General features: G+C 35.0%; 1 protein-coding gene across 8 annotated transcripts in view; it reads left to right on the forward strand.

The window, feature by feature from the left end:
• Positions 1-19,300, forward strand: part of EXOC6B (exocyst complex component 6B) — a 618,440-nt gene that overhangs the window by 264,486 nt on the left and 334,654 nt on the right. For all 8 annotated transcript variants that reach the window (XM_086700860.1, XM_025932555.2, XM_086700857.1 and 5 more), the window contains one exon: positions 10,411-10,479. In XM_086700860.1, coding sequence (XP_086556986.1) covers positions 10,411-10,479 — 69 coding nt within the window. The remainder of the gene's footprint in view (positions 1-10,410; positions 10,480-19,300) is intronic.

Raw genomic sequence — 19,300 nt, forward strand, 5'->3', positions numbered from 1 at the left:
TATGAAAAGCTGGCCTGACTCACTTATTCCCGGTAGCTACCCACCACTGTAGACTTTGTTTTTCACTTCTGTTCTTAATGACAACTGTTCTATTAAGAATATAAGCAGTCATATGAAGAATAAATACCCATACTTAAAATCAAATAGCAATAAAAGCAGTTTAGAAAGTTGAATGAAAACTAAACATGCCTCAAACATTCTGTTTTGGTTTTCTTATTCGTTTGTCTTTTAGGTCTGTCTGTTCATAAAGATATATTATGCTTCACATTGATTTAAGATCTTTAAAATCTTTTCATTGTACTGATAGTATAAAGGTCTTGTCATTTGGGAATTATTTACCTCAATTATAAACATCTACCTGCCTTTTCAGGGCTTTTAGAATTTTTCCTTTATATGCTCATTGCTTATTCAGTCACTCCCTTCACTCTGTACTAAATTGCTCATAACCCTAATTAGGGAATATACTCCTTTTCCCCTCATCCTTGTCTAAAATACTAACTTCTACTTTTCCCTGAGGACTGGCTCAATGTGACCTCTTCTGAACACCCATCATCCATCTGTCCATCTGTCTGTCTGTCTATCTATCTATCTGTCTATCTATCATCTTTCTATTTATCTACCTATCTATTCATACATCTATTCTTTATTTCATTTATTTTTTATTTCTAATTTTTAAAATGTTTATTTATTTTTGAGAGAGAGAGAGAAAGAGTGAGCAAGAGCCTGTGCACGCAAGTGAGGAGGGGCAGACAGAGAGGGAGACAGAGGATCTGAAACAGGCTCTGCCCTGAGAGTGGAGAGCCCCACTGTGGGGCTCGAATTGATGAGCTGAGAGATCATGACCTGAGCCGAAGTCAATGCTTAACCGACTGAGCCACCCAGGTGTCCCATCATTCTTTATTTTAAATTGAGGTATAATTGATATATAACATTATATTAATTTCAGGAGTACAGCATAATGATTCAATATTTGTATGTATTGCAAAATGGTCACCACAATAGTCTAGTTAACATCCATCAGAAAACATAGTTACAGGATTTTGTTTTCTTGTGATGAGAACTTTTAGATCTCTTAGAAACTTCCCAATATACAACGCAGTACTACTAACTGTAGTTACCATGCTGTACATTACATCTCCATGACGTATTTATTTTATTACTGGAGATTTGTACCTTTTGACCCCTTTCACCTATCTCACCAACCCCCCAAACTCCACCTTTGGAGTAGCACCTTCTTTATAAAAATTTATTAGTTTTTTGAAAAATTTTAAATCTTCAGAAATGTAAAATGAGCATCCATGTACCTTCACTTAAGTACCCTGTTTATTAAAATTCGGCACTTTCTTTCTTAAAAATTTGACTTTGAAAGAATCTGTTTCATCAATCCTCCCCTTCCCCTGCCAAAGCTGAGCCATTTAAAAGAAAGTGGTGTATTTCATGCATTGTATTTGAAATCCCAATACCACCATCTGTGGTTTCCCAGGAATGACATTCTTCTACATATACAATGCAATGATGACACTCAGGAATTTTAACACTGATACAACACTACCACTTAACATACAACCAATGTGTGAATTTCCCCAGTTGTCTTAATAATGTCCTTTATAGCAAATTCTTTTATCATTTTTCCTGCAGCCACATCTAGTCAAGTATCACACGTTGCATTTAATTCTTGTGTCTCTTTATTCTCTTTTAATATCTCTCTATTTAGGTATATCTGATAATCCTCATGATTAAGTTCAGATTAATCATTTTTGACAGGAAAATCACAAAAGTAATACTAGGTCCTTTTTAGTGCATCATATCAGGAGGTACACCAGTAGTGAAGGTGGAGTCTACCAGATTTCTGTGCTGTGAAGGTACCCTTCTTCTTTTGTAATTAATAAGTGATCTGTGGAATGATACTTTAGATCCTGGGACTATCCTGTTCCCTGACAGTTTTTCTGATTTAGTGATTTAGAATTCATTGATGTTTTGTCCCTGAATCATGCAATTTATGGTGATTATAAAAGAGTGATTTTTCTATTTTTATCATTTCTTTCACATTGATTAGCTGGCATTCTTCTATAAAGAAGAACTTCCTTTTTGTCCCATTCCCTTTTTTTTTAGTGTCAGTATTGGCACATGAATTCTTACTTCATATACAATGGGTTATATTCTGTTCCTGTCTTTCATTTGGATTCTCTAATTGTTCCAAATTTGGCCAGTGGGAGTCTTACCCATTATCTTTTGACATGTTTCCATCAATTTTTGAGCACTTCCTCTTTTTCTGGCACAGGATGTTCTTGGTTCACTCCAAGTTCTGCCCTATCCCCAGAATCAGCTAGTTTGTCAAAGAGTTTTCCCTTTTACTGGAGAATGATATATAGAACTGAGATATGGGCATTAGGTATGCTCCTTCTGTGGAGAGAGCTAAGAAATACACACACTACACAAACACATAGACAGTTTTATAAATCCTGAGTTAAAGGTGATGCTTCTAATTTCACCTGAATATCATAGGTCTTCCTCTTTTCCTATTCTATATTTGTATCTCTAAGAATTCTGGTTCCCAGAGTATGAATATATTTACTCATCTGTCTACTCATATAACACAAAAAAGTTTCAGAGTTGCTATGCACATGTCACTAAAAGGAGTAAACTTAACTAGGTTCAAGATTCTTTTTGCAATTCTTTTTATCCTACAATATATCCCACTGGGGCTATAGTTCAGACTATTTTGTTCTTTTTTTTTTTTTTTTTTGCTTTTTCTTCTATGTGGTTGTTACCAAGCTGATATATAATTAGGTTCATTTGTTTCAATTGTATATTTTTTAGGGTTCCTCATCCTTATTAATTTAATTTTTTTGAATATGTAAAATGTAAACATGTTTCAAAAAGCAAAATTAGGGGCACTTGGGTAGCTCAGTCGGTTAAGCAACCAACTTCAGCTCAGGTCATGATCTCGCAGTTTGTGAGTTCGAGCCCCACATCAGGCTCTGTGCTGACAGCTCAGAGCCTGGGGCCCATTTCGGATTCTGTGTCTCCTTCTCTCTCTGCCCCTCCCCTGCTCATGCTCTGTCTCTCTTTCCTTCAAAAATAAATAAATGTTAAAAAAAATTAAAAAAAGAAAGGAAAATTCTATAAGAAGATTTTTTTCAGTGATATCCCATTCTCCTCTTTATCCCTTCCACCCTGGTCCTATGCACTCTTCCTAAGTAATCAGTATCATGAGCATGTGTGTATGTGTGTGTTTTCACATACCCTTCCCCATACCTTATACGACACAGCTGTTAATAACGTAACGTAATACATATATATTTTTGTACCTTATTCTTCCACATGAAAATATGTCCTATAAATTATTCCATATAAATTCGTAGACATGTTTCTCATTCTATTTTTACCGCTAACTAGTACTCCATTATTTGAATGTATCAGTTTATTCAGCCAATCTCCTATATGTAGGCATTTAATGATTTCCAAAATTTTCTTATTAAAATATAGTGTTTCAGCTACACAGCTATTATAATTAGTGTTAAAAAAACCTGACCATACCAAGTACTGGCAGGGTGCCTAGCAACTGTATATATTGCTCTTAGATATTGCTGCAAAAATGCAAAATAGTTTCGTCACCTTGGAAAACACTTTGGTGTAGTAGTGTATTATGCAGTTGAACACACACCATCTGACTCAGCAATTTCACTCATAGGTATTTCCCCATCTGTTCACACAGAGACTTGCACCCGAATGTTTATAGCAACTTTATTCAGAAATTGCCAGAAAGTAGAAACAACCCAACTGTCCTTCAGGGGAAGGGATAAATGACTGTGGTATATCCATAATTGGAGTTTCATTCTGAAATAAAAAGAAATGAACTACCGATACATGAAACAATACAGATGAACCGCAAATGTAGTATGCTAAATGAAAGAAGTCAGACTCAAAGGCTGCATACCATTGGGACTGAATAAATAATACTCCTGAAAAGGCAAAGTTAGGGGCATAAACTGGGTCAGTGTTTGCCAAAGGCTGGGTGTCAGGGAATAATGGACTCCAGGGAGGCATGAGGGAATTTTGGGGGTGGTAAAGCTGTTGTGTATCTAGATTGTGATAATGATTACAGGCTTATATGGTTTTGTCCAAACTTAATGGATTGTTCACTGGAAGGGTGAATTTTACCTTATATAAAAAAATCTTAAAATTTAAAAAACAGTTTAAAAATCAACCCTGAAACCTGAGAGTTATTCTTCTTATAGTCAGATATATATCTTCAGGGTAAGTTCCTAGAAGGATTGTTGATTCAAGGAGTAAATTAATGCATGTATGGTTTTGCTAGATAATATCAAATTCTGCTTCATTGAAGTCGTACCATTTTCTCTACATCCCCCCTCTAGGTGTGTGTGATGTGTCTATTTCCTTACAGTTTCTTTAAGAGAGTGTTTTGTTAAGCTTTTGAATATTTACAAGTTGCATAGATGAGAAATGGTCTCTCTGTATAGTTTTAATTTGTATTCCTATGGCTATGGGTGAAATGTAGTATCTTATAAGTTTGAGAGCTGTTTGTATATTTTTTTAAAGTAAACTGCTCATGTCCCTATTTTTCTAACAATTTTGGTTTTTTTCCCCCTTTCAGTCTTAGTGAGTTGTTTCTGTATTAGGAAAGTTAATTCTTCATCTATAACATTTTTTTCTACCTACTTTGATCAGCTTAATTTTTCTTCCTCTCAAAACCTTTATATTTAATACCATATTTACAGCTAAAGGTCCTTTTTTGTGTAACAGTTTAGCATTTCTTAGCCTATAGTAGACCATTGTTAAATAAAGACCAGTTGAATTTTTACTGCCTTAGTGTTCAGCTTTAAGCAGAGAATTCTTGAGAGAGTAGCTTTTGATTTTGGCCACAAAGTTTTTTTTGCGGCATTTCAGTATAGGGAGAATGGTGATTTTTCTTGATTTTCTTCTGCTTAGTGAAAACACTTGAGTAAATTATGTAGTAATTTGTTTAGGGATTTCTCAGGAAGAATCCTAGTCATTCGCGAGAAGCTCTTAGTAATATTATGCAGTTTTTAGGCTAGGGCTCTGTTCAGGGTATTCTTACAGGTTCAAAGGTTTAGAAAATTCTTTTATCCTTTTGCTAATTCGAGTCACTTAGAGTCCTAGGCCTTGGAGTTTGTTGGTGCCTCCATGGTGTTCATTCCAGCTCTGTGGAAGATTATGTCCAAATGAATTCTACCTTTCTTTTCTCTGAAGCTTTGGAAGCGGAGTAGTATAGAAAAGCACATTGGTGAAGAATGTTTGCCAGGTATTTCCTGGCTTCCAGACATAATATGGACCGTCGAAATTGATCCTTTGAGTGCAAAGGTAGTGCTCTTTTCAGCTAATCATTTCTTGTTTTCTCCCTTCAGAAAGATGCCTGGTACATTTTAATGACTTGAGATCCAACTAATGCTCAGAAATGGGCACCAAGTCCCTGCATTCATTTACTAATCCCAACGAACTGTTTTGTGAAAAGTGGTAATCAAAAGTATTTTCAAGAAGGAGAATGACTCAGATGTTAGTGAGAAGAAACATCTCTAAATTCTTTGCAAATTTTTATCATACCCTTTTTGGATGTTTTACTGACTTTGAAAGGTTTCATAAGAGAAAAATAAGTGGCCTGTGTGGCATAGTGTATGTGTGTGTGTGTGTGTGTATCTCCTGGGACAGCTGTGAACAACACTAATGCATTTCTTTTTTTCAGGTACTATCTTTGTCAGCAGCATAGGTAAATATTCTTGAGTGGAAGGAGGCAAGCAGTTGTGTACTTTATTCCCTTTTCTTAATGATATGCTTACCTGTTAGTAAAGCAGGTAGATCTATGATATTGTTACCTGCAGATTTTTTTCTTTCCTGCTTCCCTTCACTAGAAGTAGCTACTAACTTCCAACTCCCTTGTTGGGGGGAAAAGGTGGTATAAAAATGTTAAATAAATGTATCTGTTAAAGCTTAATGTCACTTATTTTAAAATAAAAATCTCCTTTTTCTTTAAGAAATACAATCATTTTTCCTTATTCTTTATGGAAAGAACTTAACCAGTAACCTTTCAATTTTCAATTGTCATCTTTGTCTAATACAAAGATGTATTAGAGAAGAAAAACATCATAAAAGTCAGATCCTGCTGTTTTGCAAGAACTTTTATAATCAGAAATGTTTATTCTTCTTTTCTTTATGACCATCTAATATGTCCATTTCTACTCTGAATCTTTACATCATCTTCTCCAATACATGGTCTGCAGAGTCTCATAAGACTTTTTTTCAGGGTGCCTTTCATTGATTCTAAGTCAGGGTGCCTTTCATTGATCCTATTCATGAATTTACTTTTCTTATTTTACAGCATCCTCTGCCTCCAGACTCTTTTTTGTCATCTATATAGTGGCACTGTGTGATAGCTCATGTATCGATAGGATATGATGCTATTTAACAAAATCTACAGACAATAAGTAACAAAAACTACAGCTTTGATGGAAGCTATTAATATGTATCCTACAAATGTAAGAAGCATACTGAAACAGACTAGCCATGTATATTGGTATCTGGTGATACATGACCTCTAATGGGTGTGTGAATGCATAATTGTAGCGTATAACAGTTGTCTTCATGATATCTACCCCTGAATGTTATAGTCCAGTCACTCCTAAATTCTCTTGATAGCTTATTTATTTATGTTATTTTAATATCTTAACTTATATAATATTATAACATGTCCTGAGGCACAAATTTCTTAGTTACAGAATCTAAAATCTAACCTAGTATTTGCTTCTCTGATAATGAAGAGGTTTGAGTTGACAGAAGGCACTAATGCCCTCCATTCAGGAACTATATAGGGAATGAGGCAGCTGCTGTCCTTGGTGATGAAATTATTTCATGTGAATTCATAAGGAAAACAACTAGTTAAAAAGGCAGGATAATCTTGAGTATACTGTTTGTGGCTGCTGTTGGTATCTTCATAGATCTATTTGAACTAGAAAAATACAGACTCCAGTATCTTAATGTCTTGAGTTCCTGACTGCCAGGCAGAGGAAATGTTTAACTATTTTAATCATGTTTCTGTATCTCAGAAAGAAAGCCCTTATGAGAGGAAATGACAACGTCCTACCACAAAGTTATCTCTTATCAGTTATAGTCCCAGTCGATAATGATTTGTCAAACTTGGACATGTGTAAAATGCAAGGGCTGTGTTATTTACTTTGGAAAGGAAAAATTAGATGAAGCTGATAAAGACGGAGTCATGGCTTTTGTTAGGAGACAGAAACCATTAGGGACAGTCATTGTTAGCTTAGGAAAGTGTCCTTGGACTCCTCCCTCTGCCCCAGCTGAAATCTAAACCTGCTTGAATCATTCTTTGCACTTGAGGGGAGAGAAGGGCAAACAGGAGGGGAAGAAGAATGAAGACAACCTTGACAGAGATTTTGCATTTTAAATGGGGAGCAAAATGTGGACCTTAAAACAGACCCGTTTATGTGAGTCAGGAGAAACTGCCTTTTGTTCTCTTTCCCACTCCCATTTATTTAGTTTTGAAAGTTCATTTCTTATCCTTCCAAACGTATGGCATTCCTTCACGTACAGCGTATGTTGCCCTCTTCCTTTTGCCTTTCAGTAGATGTGATTCTTTTTCATTAGTGGAAGCAGAGAAAACACATCTAGCTCAAAGCAACATGAGTCAGTGCATGCTTTACATACCTTTCTCCTCACAGCACTCTTCTTGGTTCCTTGCAGTGTTCCTAGTGTTCTTCACAGAAGGGAGCATGGAGGAAAAATGATTTCTAAATAGTAGGCTATTTTGGGGGTGGAGGTAAAGTTTGTGAACCGAAGCCCCATTTTGCTCCTTTTCTTGTCTACATTTGTGTACCGCTTTCAAAGCAGGCAGTCCTTGGCTGGGGAGGACTTAACTGAATTATGGTTGCAGAGGCTAAGAAATAGCAAAGCCAATACTTCCGGGTCAGGTCACTTCAAACTGTTTGAAGCTGAGGATGATGATGTCAAGACAGCCTCACAGAAGATAGGTTTGGTTGTAAATATTTGCTGGAGCTGACAGGAAAATCTTTCTGTCCTCTCTAAATATATGTATTTTTTGGTTGGCCCAGATAAACCATTCTTTTTAGCCCGTTAGAAAGGGGCACCATTAGCTTACTCATCACAGATTTTTAGGGGAAACTGTCCCCTAATGTGGATGTTCATTCTATAAGGATGGGCCTGACATGTGAAGGGGCCAGGCCTCTGTCTGAGGAATGGCTTGGGAGCAGTTTCCTTTTGAATGAAACTAATGGTCCTGAGTCAAAGCAAAACAAAATAAATAAACTATGTAAAGATGAACATATGAACAAAGTTGTGATTGAAATTTATTTAAATTTCCTTAAGCTTTTTATAAGTATATAATTTATTGTAAATAAATTTATAATCATTCATTCTAAATAAAAGTTTCATTTCTTATACAGATCAAAATTATTTTACATGTGTTCTTATCTCTTTTCATATGTATGTGTAATTTTTATGTAGTTTAAATATTATTAATATAATTTTATTTTTCATCTTTTGAGCTTGTGTTTTGCTTAGTTGTAGTTTTCATTAGTAGGCTCTGTTTTTCTGGCAAGATAAATTTCTTTCACATCTTTACTTTGCAATTCAAGAGAGGAGACTATAAAGATATTTTGATGTTGTGGCCATTTAAAATAAGACTGCCTAAAATGATCATCTGTTGCCTCTTTTTGTTTTATTAAGATGAAAATGAGTGTCCTTAATTTTTACATGCTTTTTAATCTTTTTGTTTTTAAATACATGGTGCTTATCTGTCCATAAAATGTTTTTCTCAGTGATTTTTTAATGCTGACTTTTCTAATTGCTTTTTTTTTTTTTTAATAAATCTATGCTTAGACCATGACGTAGATCTTATGATCAAACTTAGGATTCACAGGAGATTGTTTTGAGTGATTTCAGAGTATATAGCCCTGAGAGATTCTTAAACATAGAGATTTAGTGTGCTATCATGGGTGCAAAGCAAATGAACAAAATAGTCAATAAATTTGAACCAATAAATGTAGAGAGATGATGATTTTGGAGAGATAATAAAGTATTGGGCTGCTGAGTTGTAGAATGAGTAGATTTCTTTGGAAAAGCATCTTGGTGAAGAAAGCTATGCCACCAAAGAAGAAATGATCCTGCTTGATGAAATGAGGAAACAGACTTTGTATTCACAAGTCTGCTCAACCCAATTTAGGGCCTGCTGCTTATATTCTGATGAATCCTACAATTAGCAGTGTTACAGTAAAACCTGCAGCTAGGTCTTTATTTTGATTATTTTTAATGCACTTTTGTCTGTTTTGTTTTTGCTTTATTTTGTTTTGTTCAGTATTTACTTTGTGTCCTTTTACTCTTATTTAATTCCTATAGGTCAACAATATAGGCAATAGTTTCCTTTTTCAGTTGAGAAATTGAGGCCAAAGTAAATTGTGAGTTACTCATTGTCAGGTCACATAACCAAACAGTTTTAGCACTGTGACTATCTCCAGTTCTTACCTAATGTTGTTTGTTTTACTTTGCCTTTTGATGTCTAGATTTAATCTGTCTACATTGTTCGTACTATAATTTTCTGGTATTTTGATTGCATGCTGACGTAAATATTCACTAATTCTTATGTCCTTCAGAAGTTGGCTGGCAGGCCGTTTAATTCATCCTGTGCAGCAAGTTTTGGTTTTGACCACTGAAACTTAGTCTTTTTCTTTTTTTTTTTTTCTTTTTTTAATGTTTGTTTATTTTTGGAGAGAGAGAAAGAGAGAGAGAGATTGAGAGAGAGCATGTGTGCGTGGGTAAGGGTATAGGCGGGAAAGGGGCAGAGAGAGATGGAGAGAGAGAATCCCAAGCAGGATCTGTGCCGTCAGCACAAAGCCCGACGCGGGTCTCTAACTCACCAACCATGAGATCATGACCTGAGCCAAAATCGAGAGTCAGACGTGTAACTGACTGAGCCACTCAGGCACTCCTGAAACAGTCTTTTATGTAGCCTACCATGTGTCCAAGAAGATACAGTCAAGTTGTCAAAGTCATGTTACCATCTTCTCATCCCTTTTGGAGGCCCATAGCCTGAAATACATCTCTAAAAGCAGATGCAGGGCCAGTGACATCTTCTGTTACTCTTGTCTGTTTTCATCCTTCTGTTCTGTGTCAGCCTTGCTATCTTCGGTTATTAATCTCATGGTTAAAATACCCAAACTGGGTTTATGAGAGCATGGTTTGTTTGTTTGTTTGTTTGTTTGTTTGTTTTGTGTTTTTCTCCTAGAAACTAGAGCTGACTTTTATTTTTTTACACTTGAGTAATAAAAAAATAAATGCAGTTTAATGCTCCTAATAGCTTTGTTTGAATATTTTGTGACAATTTTGTTTGTCTTGCAGGTACCTGGAGCCCAAGATTTGGTGGATTTCTCTCCTGTTTATCGATGTCTACACATATATTCTGTCCTGGTGAGTCTTTATCTAGCTCTGCCTAATAAAGAGGTATATTGAGTTCAAAACTCTTCTTTCTCATTTTTTATAGTTTTTCTGTTTATTATTAAGAGTAAGAAAAAAGAAACTATTATTTAAGGAGTATTAATTACAAAAAAAGAATCCTTTCTTTTCTTCTTGAATCTTTTGTTTGCCATGTAATTGAGCTAAGCAAATAACATTAATTTCTATCAGTCATCAACAAATAATAAGATTATACCTAGAAATAGTCACACACTCAGATTTCTATTCTTAATTTAATGATGTAGTTATTTAAATAACAACCTATCTTTATATATTAAAATAATATTTGTAAAAACTTTATCTTTTTATTCCTGATGACACTTACTCCTATGCAAAGAGAAACCTCTCTGGGGGCGAAATTATTATGGGTGTTAATGGTATTATAAGAAATAGCCCTTTCTCTATCTTGGTAGTCACCTACGTGCAGATATACAGATATAAAGGCAATCAAAAAATTAAACTAGGAAGCCAAAGTATCATTAAAGACCAATTGATGAGAGAAGTCCATTATTGGTATTTTTTAATAACAAAGTTCTATAAAGATTCTATCAGGTTGTTTTATAATATGATGGAGTAAGTCTTACTTAAGTCTGTTACACATTTTCTTTCTTCATATATCTAATATAGTGTCACTTAGTTGTTACTCCAGACAGTTTGGGACACTGGTCTATGGACTTCATGGCTGGAGTATTTTGGGGTGATTTCCATTAGTTTGGGAAGACTTGGTAATTTTTTCTCCTCTCCTTCATCCTCCCACTTCTTGCTAATTTCCTTTTCCCCTCCTCCCTTCTTTTGCCTCTCCACCCCTTGTCTCCATCTGTCATTCCTTGTTCTATAAAGATGGAGGAGGTCATAGATTGAGTTGTCTCAAGGCACCTAAAATAAGTAATTTTTTTTTTCAATCTCAGGTACCAATAATTAAATAAATCATATTCATCTTAGTTTGTGACACAACACGCTATTATCGTTATTTCCTATCAGTCCCCCTCTTGTATTTTTTTATCTTGTTTGTTTCCATTCATCCCCTATCCACAAGCCCACAACTCTTATCTCCAAATATACAAACTCTAATATGTTTAATGTCTGGTAATGGTTGTGTTTGTATCCTTGAAAAATATAGAGTAATTTTGTATATGTAGGTATTTTTAATTTACTCAAATGGTGTTATCTTATGGATCTAGTTTTTTCTTGTATTTTTTTATTCAGCCTATTTTTAATATCTAACCTTGTTATAGTCTATATGTCTTACTCATTGCCTCCCACTTCTACATGATTATTAACAAATGGTTTGCATTTGCTGTGTTTTATCTATTACTTCAGTGATCAACTCTTAAATTGCTTCTAACATTCTGCTGTAATAAGTAGGACCCTGTATGGACTTGGGTGTAAGTTTCCAAGGTTTCTATACCTAGGTTGGAATTGCTGGGTCAGAAGGTATATATATAATTTTAATTTTAATTTTTGATAACCTGATGGGTATCAAATGATGTCTCTTTGTTTTAATTTGCATCTCTTTGATTACTGATAACATTGTGCTTTTTATAGACTCCCCAATCATTTAAGATCTTTTTTCTCTGAAATGCCTATTTTTGACCTTTGTTCAGTTTTGTTTTGCCTTCCTTGTTTTGTTTTTTTCTCTTTTCTGGAAAGAGAAATTTCAGAAATTCCTTTTATTTTTTTTTTATTTTATTTTTTTTATTAAAAAATTTTTTTTTTCAACATTTATTTATTTTTGGGACAGAGAGAGAGAGACAGAGCATGAACGGGGGAGGGGCAGAGAGAGAGGGAGACACAGAATCGGAAACAGGCTCCAGGCTCTGAGCCATCAGCCCAGAGCCTGACGCGGGGCTCGAACTCCCGGACCGCGAGATCGTGACCTGGCTGAAGTCGGACGCTTAACCGACTGCGCCACCCAGGCGCCCCCAGAAATTCCTTTTATGTTGTACATATTGACAATGGAGGATGTTGCAAATGTCTTTTTTTCCAGTTTGCCCATAGACTTTACACTATGGCCATATTATCTTTCATTAACAGGAGTCCTTGATTTTGATATAATCAAGTCCATCAATTTAAACCTTGTAGTTTGTACTTTTTAAGTCTTGTTTAAAAAAGAAAAGCCCCTCTCTATTCCAATGTCATAGGGCATTCCCTTTATGTTAACTTTAACTTTTACCCATTACATTTTGATATTGATTCATCTTGGGTTCACTGTAGTTATAGTATGAGGTGTAGGAATCCAACTTAATTTTTTTTATTTGATGAACTCAGTTTTACCAGTCCTATCTACTACATAATCTGTATATGGCCCACTGATTCTTGGAATACCTTGGGCATATACTAAGTATCTCTATATATATTTTGGGAAGAATTGACAACTTTCTACTGCTAATTCTTGGTATTCATGGAAGAAAAAAGTCTACTTTTAAATTATTTAGTTAAGCTTTGTTTCTATGTTAATGGTCTTGGGCATTTTTTAAGTAGTAGCAAAATATAGTTGTTTTTTTTTTTACAATATTCTACCTTACTTTTTAATTAGTAATTGCTGATATTGAGGAATGCTCTCGATTTTTGTAAGTTAACTTATATCTGGCAACCTTGCTCAACTCTTTTATTAGTTATTATGGTTTGTTTTTTGGTTTTCAGTAAATTTTCTGTGTGGTTGTTCATAATGTCTACAGATACTGACTTGCTTCTTTTCTTCCTACCCATATATCACATTGTTTTTTTACTGTTGTTGTATTGACCAGGATCATCATTAGTTACTTTGTTGTTCAGGAAGGTGATAATAGGCATCCTTGTTTCATTTTTGATCTCTAACAGCATGTATCTAATGTTTCTCAATTAACTGATGTTTGCAATAGGTTTTTGGTAAATATTCTTTATCTAGTTATTCCTAGGCTCCTGTAAATTTTTTATAAGAATATAAATAAATGTTGAATATTATTGGATTTTTTTCAAATATATTGCTACAGTTCTGTGGTTTTTATACTTTAGCTCATGAATGTACTAATTAAGTTTCATTGATAGATTTTTGTGATCTTAAATGATTCCTATATTCTTTAGATAAATCCAACTTAATGAGGACATATTACTGCTTTTTTAAAAAATACTCTGTGAAATTTAACTCCTTTTATTTTTTTTATTTTAAACCTGTTTTGTATTTATATATGGTTTTTGTTAAGTCTCAGAATTGCAATGTCAAGTGTACTTTTCCTCTCAAATAGTGTAAAAGTATGAAAATCAATTTGTATAGTTTAATGTTATATCTTCAGTACCAACAACAGTACTTGGCATATAGTAGGCACTCAGTAAATATTAGTGGAATGAATAAGTAAGTGGTAGCTAAAAGAATGCAGTACATTTGTTTGAGCATATGCTAGCTCAAACTTTATTACTCATTTATTCACTAAACACTTACTGAATTTTTGTCCTGCATGAAATGGATATGGAGAGCAACGATGTATAAATAAGTCAAGGACTTATGCTTTTAAAAAAATTACGATCTACCTACCAGGAGAGAAGTTATAATCTTTGAATGACTAGAATATAACAGCACTGTATCTCATCACTGTGTATCTGTTAGTTTTTTAAACTTTGTTAAGATTTTATGGTATAGAAAATGTGACAAGTTTTCTTCAAATGAGAACTCTAATAGTGGTTAATAAGAGTACTGAAGTAATTTATTTGCACACTCACTAGCTGTGTGGTGTTAGGCAAGTTACCGAAACCGTAGCTTTCTCATATATGAGCTATGGTAATAATGATCTGCTTAGTGCACTTAAAGGTATGTTCCAATGGTGCCTCGCTCCGTCTTTGGTACATGATTGGAATTTAATACATGGCCGTTAATCTGGCAGGAGTTATGTGTCTCTGATGCTGATTATTAGGCACATTATTGGTACTTTTTAAAGTATATGATGTAAAGTATAGACATATAGATAGAGGTTCTAGTCTCTGCCATCAACAGAGTTTATCAATTATTCTAAATGTACACGTTCTTAAATATACAAAGTCGATGTCATCCTAAACGAGAAGTTTAAAAATTTTTAAATAAATTCCACATGCTAATATTCTGTAGTGTTGCAATATTTGGTATTCATAAAGGTTTTATAATAATTTGATAAGACATTGTTTATATGGCAGAAACAAGCTTCTTCCCTCTTTCATAGTGTTTCCTAATTTTGAAAAAGTACAACCAGTGGTAAGAGCTCAGCTCTGTTTCTGGAATACATGTTTATTTTTTGGACATTGCTGTTCCAGAGCTAGATGGACTTTAAGCACTAAAATGTCTCTTTTGTTAAAGGAAGGGCTAGACGCATATGACTTCTAGAGTTGACCCTTTTCATAGCTTTTGGGGGGCCGTAATTTGTTACTTCTCTATATTTGTTACTCATTCTCACATCACTAATATGTGTTACTATATAGTGAAGGACATCTCTTCATAATAATGATGACAAAGATATTTAAAAATGAATTGCTTAATATAAAGATTTGTAACATAAATATATTTTTCAAATTTCCGGATGTAGTTAATATTAACATTTTGGCATATTCCACAGGCAGCACAAACTCTGTATGTTTCAAAATGAACTCATTATCTCACCCCTTCCCTAAAATCTACTGTTTTGGATTTACCATGATCTCAGGCAATAACAGCATTCTATCAGTTCCCCAGGCAGAAACCCAAACCTTTTCGTTTTTCTTAGTACCATATCTAAATCGCCATGCCTTGCAAATGTTACCTCCTAAATACAGTTTTACTCTCTTTCTCATCCTCCCCTATCCTAAAATGATTGTCCTAGACATTGGGATTATTGAAAACATTCTAGCTGCTCTCCCTTCCTTATAGTATAAATCCCTGACTCCCTTCTCACTGTGATGATAGTGATCTGTGCATCATGCAAATCTGGGATATATGTTATCTGCTTAAGATTCTCTAATTGGTCATCTATTGAGTAAAATATAGAAGTATAGAAGAAAATATGGCATATCAAAAGACAGAAGGTTTTCCATGTCCTGTCTGCCATATTGTCTGCTGCTTACCACTTTGCTTTAAGGAAACTGAAATGCTTCTAGTTCTTTGAATGTACCATGCTATTTCCTGCTTCTCATTCTTTCCTCATTCTGGTCCTTCTGCCTGAATGAGTATTCATTCCCACTTCTTTTTATTTTACGGACTCCTACTTATTTCATACTTGTGTCCTCCAGCAAATTTTCCTAATGTTTCACGTTGAGCTCAGTGGGCCCCCTTCCCCTTTGCATTGTTACACAACCCAGTACTGTTTCTGTTAGTGCTGACTGTATTCTATTATCTTATCCTAAATATGTGTTCTTTTTCCTCAATAGACTGTAAGCTCTTTTAGGGCAGGTACCATGTTTTATTCATCTTTTTTAGCCTTAGCACTTAGCACTTAGTATTAACAGTATATAATACTCAATAAATGTTTGTTTTTGATTTTGAGAGATAACTGCCCTCCTTTTGACCTGCAAATGAATCCAGTTTTCTAGCCTCAGGCAGTGTTATACAATATCAGGGCTGGGACTTATACGAGGGAAAACAGTTCTATTGGTGTCCAACGGAAGGATCATAACAGAAGTAACAAAAAGTTCTAATATTTTGTCATTTACAATAGTGTTTATCTGAACTTTTGGCCTGGAGGATAACAAGGCACACTTTGAATAAACATGGCAATATTTATTATTTTTAGTGAAACCGACCTTCCATTCACCCCCCTTTTATGGCTGTGCTGCTTATAAATTCCCAAAGGATTATTTGAAAAATCCTACTTATATCTGCCAGCCTTATCAGTAGGGCAGGAGTTCACGTATTGTAACAGGAGGTCAGATTTCGGTCATGGTCTTATAGATGGGGCCAAGCACCTGTAAATTCTTCCTTTGGTGACTAAAGTGAAGTACAATATCAAACAGGCAGTGAGACTTTTCTAGGAAGTGCTGAACTTTGGCAGGAAGGGCAAACTTTGGCAGGAGGAGGGGAGGGAAGAAAGTGAACAAGGGTCAGATAGTGGTTAATTGAGACTTGGTTCTTGGTATAGTAATGCAGTGGAAGTGTGCAGGGCAAATGTAGGTGTATTTTATAGAATTGCTTTAAACAATTTATATTGTTTAAATCTTCATACACAGTTTAGAGATGGGCAGGCAAGGGGCAGGTATAAAACATCATTTTATAGTCATCAAGGCTGATGTTTTTGGAAGGGAGAAAGTAACAAACTAAAAATTTTACCGGAAGAGAAATGAATAATAATAATTTGAGATTTTTGTACATAGTGTAGTAGTAGTTAAAAAGATGCATGGACTCTCTGTCTAATGAGGACAGAAGCCAGGCTGTCTTACAGAGTTTTTGAAAACTCTACCAACCCAGCGATGTCTGCCATGTTTATGGACCCCAAGCCTTGAACCCAACTCAGTTTGGATAAAGATTTATATATACTGTTAGCTCCTCTGTGCCCTGGAACATCTTTCTGACTCTTTTCCAAATTTTCTACTCGCTCATCCTTCTATCACTGAAGGACTGTATATATGTACCATATCAAGGAACTTGGATGTCATTAAGAGACTGGGGGGAGCAAACCTGTAAATACAACCATACTCCTAGTGTGTGGGTCTCGTTTATGATCTTATCTTCCTGTGGTTTCTTCTTTTCCAGTGATCTGCATTATTTGCTCATTAACAATTTAAAAAAATCCTAGGTGAAAGAATGTTGCCCAGTGTATACCTTTAATTTATGTACTTTTTCGCATTTGTGTTATACCATAATAAAAGTGCCCTTTCTAAAGATTTCTGACATCTTGGATCCAGGGCTAGCGTATATAGCAATATGTGGATTTTTTAAGTAAGCAGCAACCTCTCAGTATTACATGAATCATAAGAACCTCATTTTTATTTCATTCTCTTTCAATTACTAAAGGAGACTATAAAACAGCCTGAGGTATAAGGGAATGCAGAATGTCGTTGGGCGGTGAATTCATATTACAAAGGCTCTAGCAAGTGCAGTATTTCTTTTAAACTTCCTTGGGCAAGGGGCCTCTCAGAATTTGATGAAAGCTGTGAGCCCTCTCCCCAGACAAAATGCACATATGTACAGGCGTGTGGTATTTTGCTTAGAATTTCAGAGGCTTCTTCAACTCCTGAATCTTATTAGACCTAGAAAGAATCCTTCATGTCAAGGGAACTAGAGGCTGAGTTAGGCTTCAGACACCTACTGATTACAGACCTATGCCCCAGAATGGCTTACCCCAATTCCACTTGAGTATCCCCTTTTATAAGCCTCCTAAGGACTCTCTACCACTTGTCTTTCTCTTAGAGTTGGAAGCCTTGCCAAAATCTCAATTTAAAAGCATATTTCAAAGTGAACTTACTTCTGTGCCATAAATCTTCATTCCCTGGGCAGTCATTAGGCATGGCAAGCTGGTGACCTGTTTTTCTATTAAGAAGTTAGCCTCAGCACCTAAACTAATAGCTTTGTCCCTTGAATTCTTTTACTAAGAAGATTCAAACAGAAGTTTAAAAGTAATTATGAGGACTATAGCTGATAATTTATCTCCCTGAACGTAAGTAATTTTGTTAAGTTTCAGGATATTTTCCCTCTTGCTTGCTTTAATAATATTCCTTTTTGGCTATAATTCGGAGAGATAGTCAGTAGCAGGGCGAGAATTTCCCCACAATCTCTTTACAGTTCTTTGTGATCATTGCTAGTGCCAGAAATGGCATGGGGTGGGATGGGGTAAGCAGGAATCTTACTGGAATGTATCTCTCCCTTTCTAATCTGAGGATATCTACTTGTATGGTCTGCACTGGCACTGGAGGAAACTCCAAAATCCACGGTCCTGTGACTACTGATAACAGCAAGGAAAGTATTTGGAGAGTGGAAAAAGGAATGGATATGAGCAGTTTTAAGGGACATATTTTTTGAGATGTTAAAGGAATTACTTAATGAAATTACTTAACTGTGGTAGCAACTGGCTATTACGTTAAAGCACTTGGGAAATACATAACATGAAGAGCCTAAGACATTACTGAGATTTTCAACTAAAAAAAAATGATTCGTTTTGGCATTCTAAGGTTAGACTTCAAGATACTTTCAAATAGTGGTAGTGGAAGGGTTGTTGTTTATATGTGTATTTATGATAGTATTGTCTTGGTTTTTATATAACACTTTGTGCAACAGTCTCATAGTACTTCACAAATTTGACTACATTAAATAAGTGACTTATTCACATGGCGAATATGACAACACCTCACTTGGTAGAGACTGGCTTCACTCTGAATCATGCCATTAAATAGTTCTTTTGTTGGCACCTGAGGTAAGATATTATAGTTCTTACTCCTGTACCTTTATCAGAAGGCACTATTGCTATTTAATAATCAAGTAAATTTAACAGCAAGAATTGGAACACAGACTTAAGGCAGATCTGTCTGCAGGACTGGGTGTATTTTTGATGGCCAGATCCTTTTAATTGTTATTGACTTAAAAAAATAAGACTGCCTTAAAAAAATAGAAAAAACTTTTCTGTTCCATTTAGGTATCAGGACAGTTGATTGGCAAATAAAAAGCGGATATTCAGACATCAACCTCATGTAGTTTTCCTAGTGTTTCTCGTAGACCATTGACCTAGCAGCAAATGCTGACTGGTTTTTTAATTTTCATTAAAATTGATTGTACTTTGCTATAGGCTATTTTTTGAAGACCTATCCTGATTCTACTTTAAACATTGAAACTATTGACTTGTATTTATTTTATGTAAGTGTGATAAAAATC

Source organism: Puma concolor, chromosome A3 (assembly GCF_028749965.1).
Source record: "Puma concolor isolate L17-30 chromosome A3, mPumCon1.1.hap2, whole genome shotgun sequence".
NCBI lineage: Eukaryota > Metazoa > Chordata > Mammalia > Carnivora > Felidae > Puma > Puma concolor.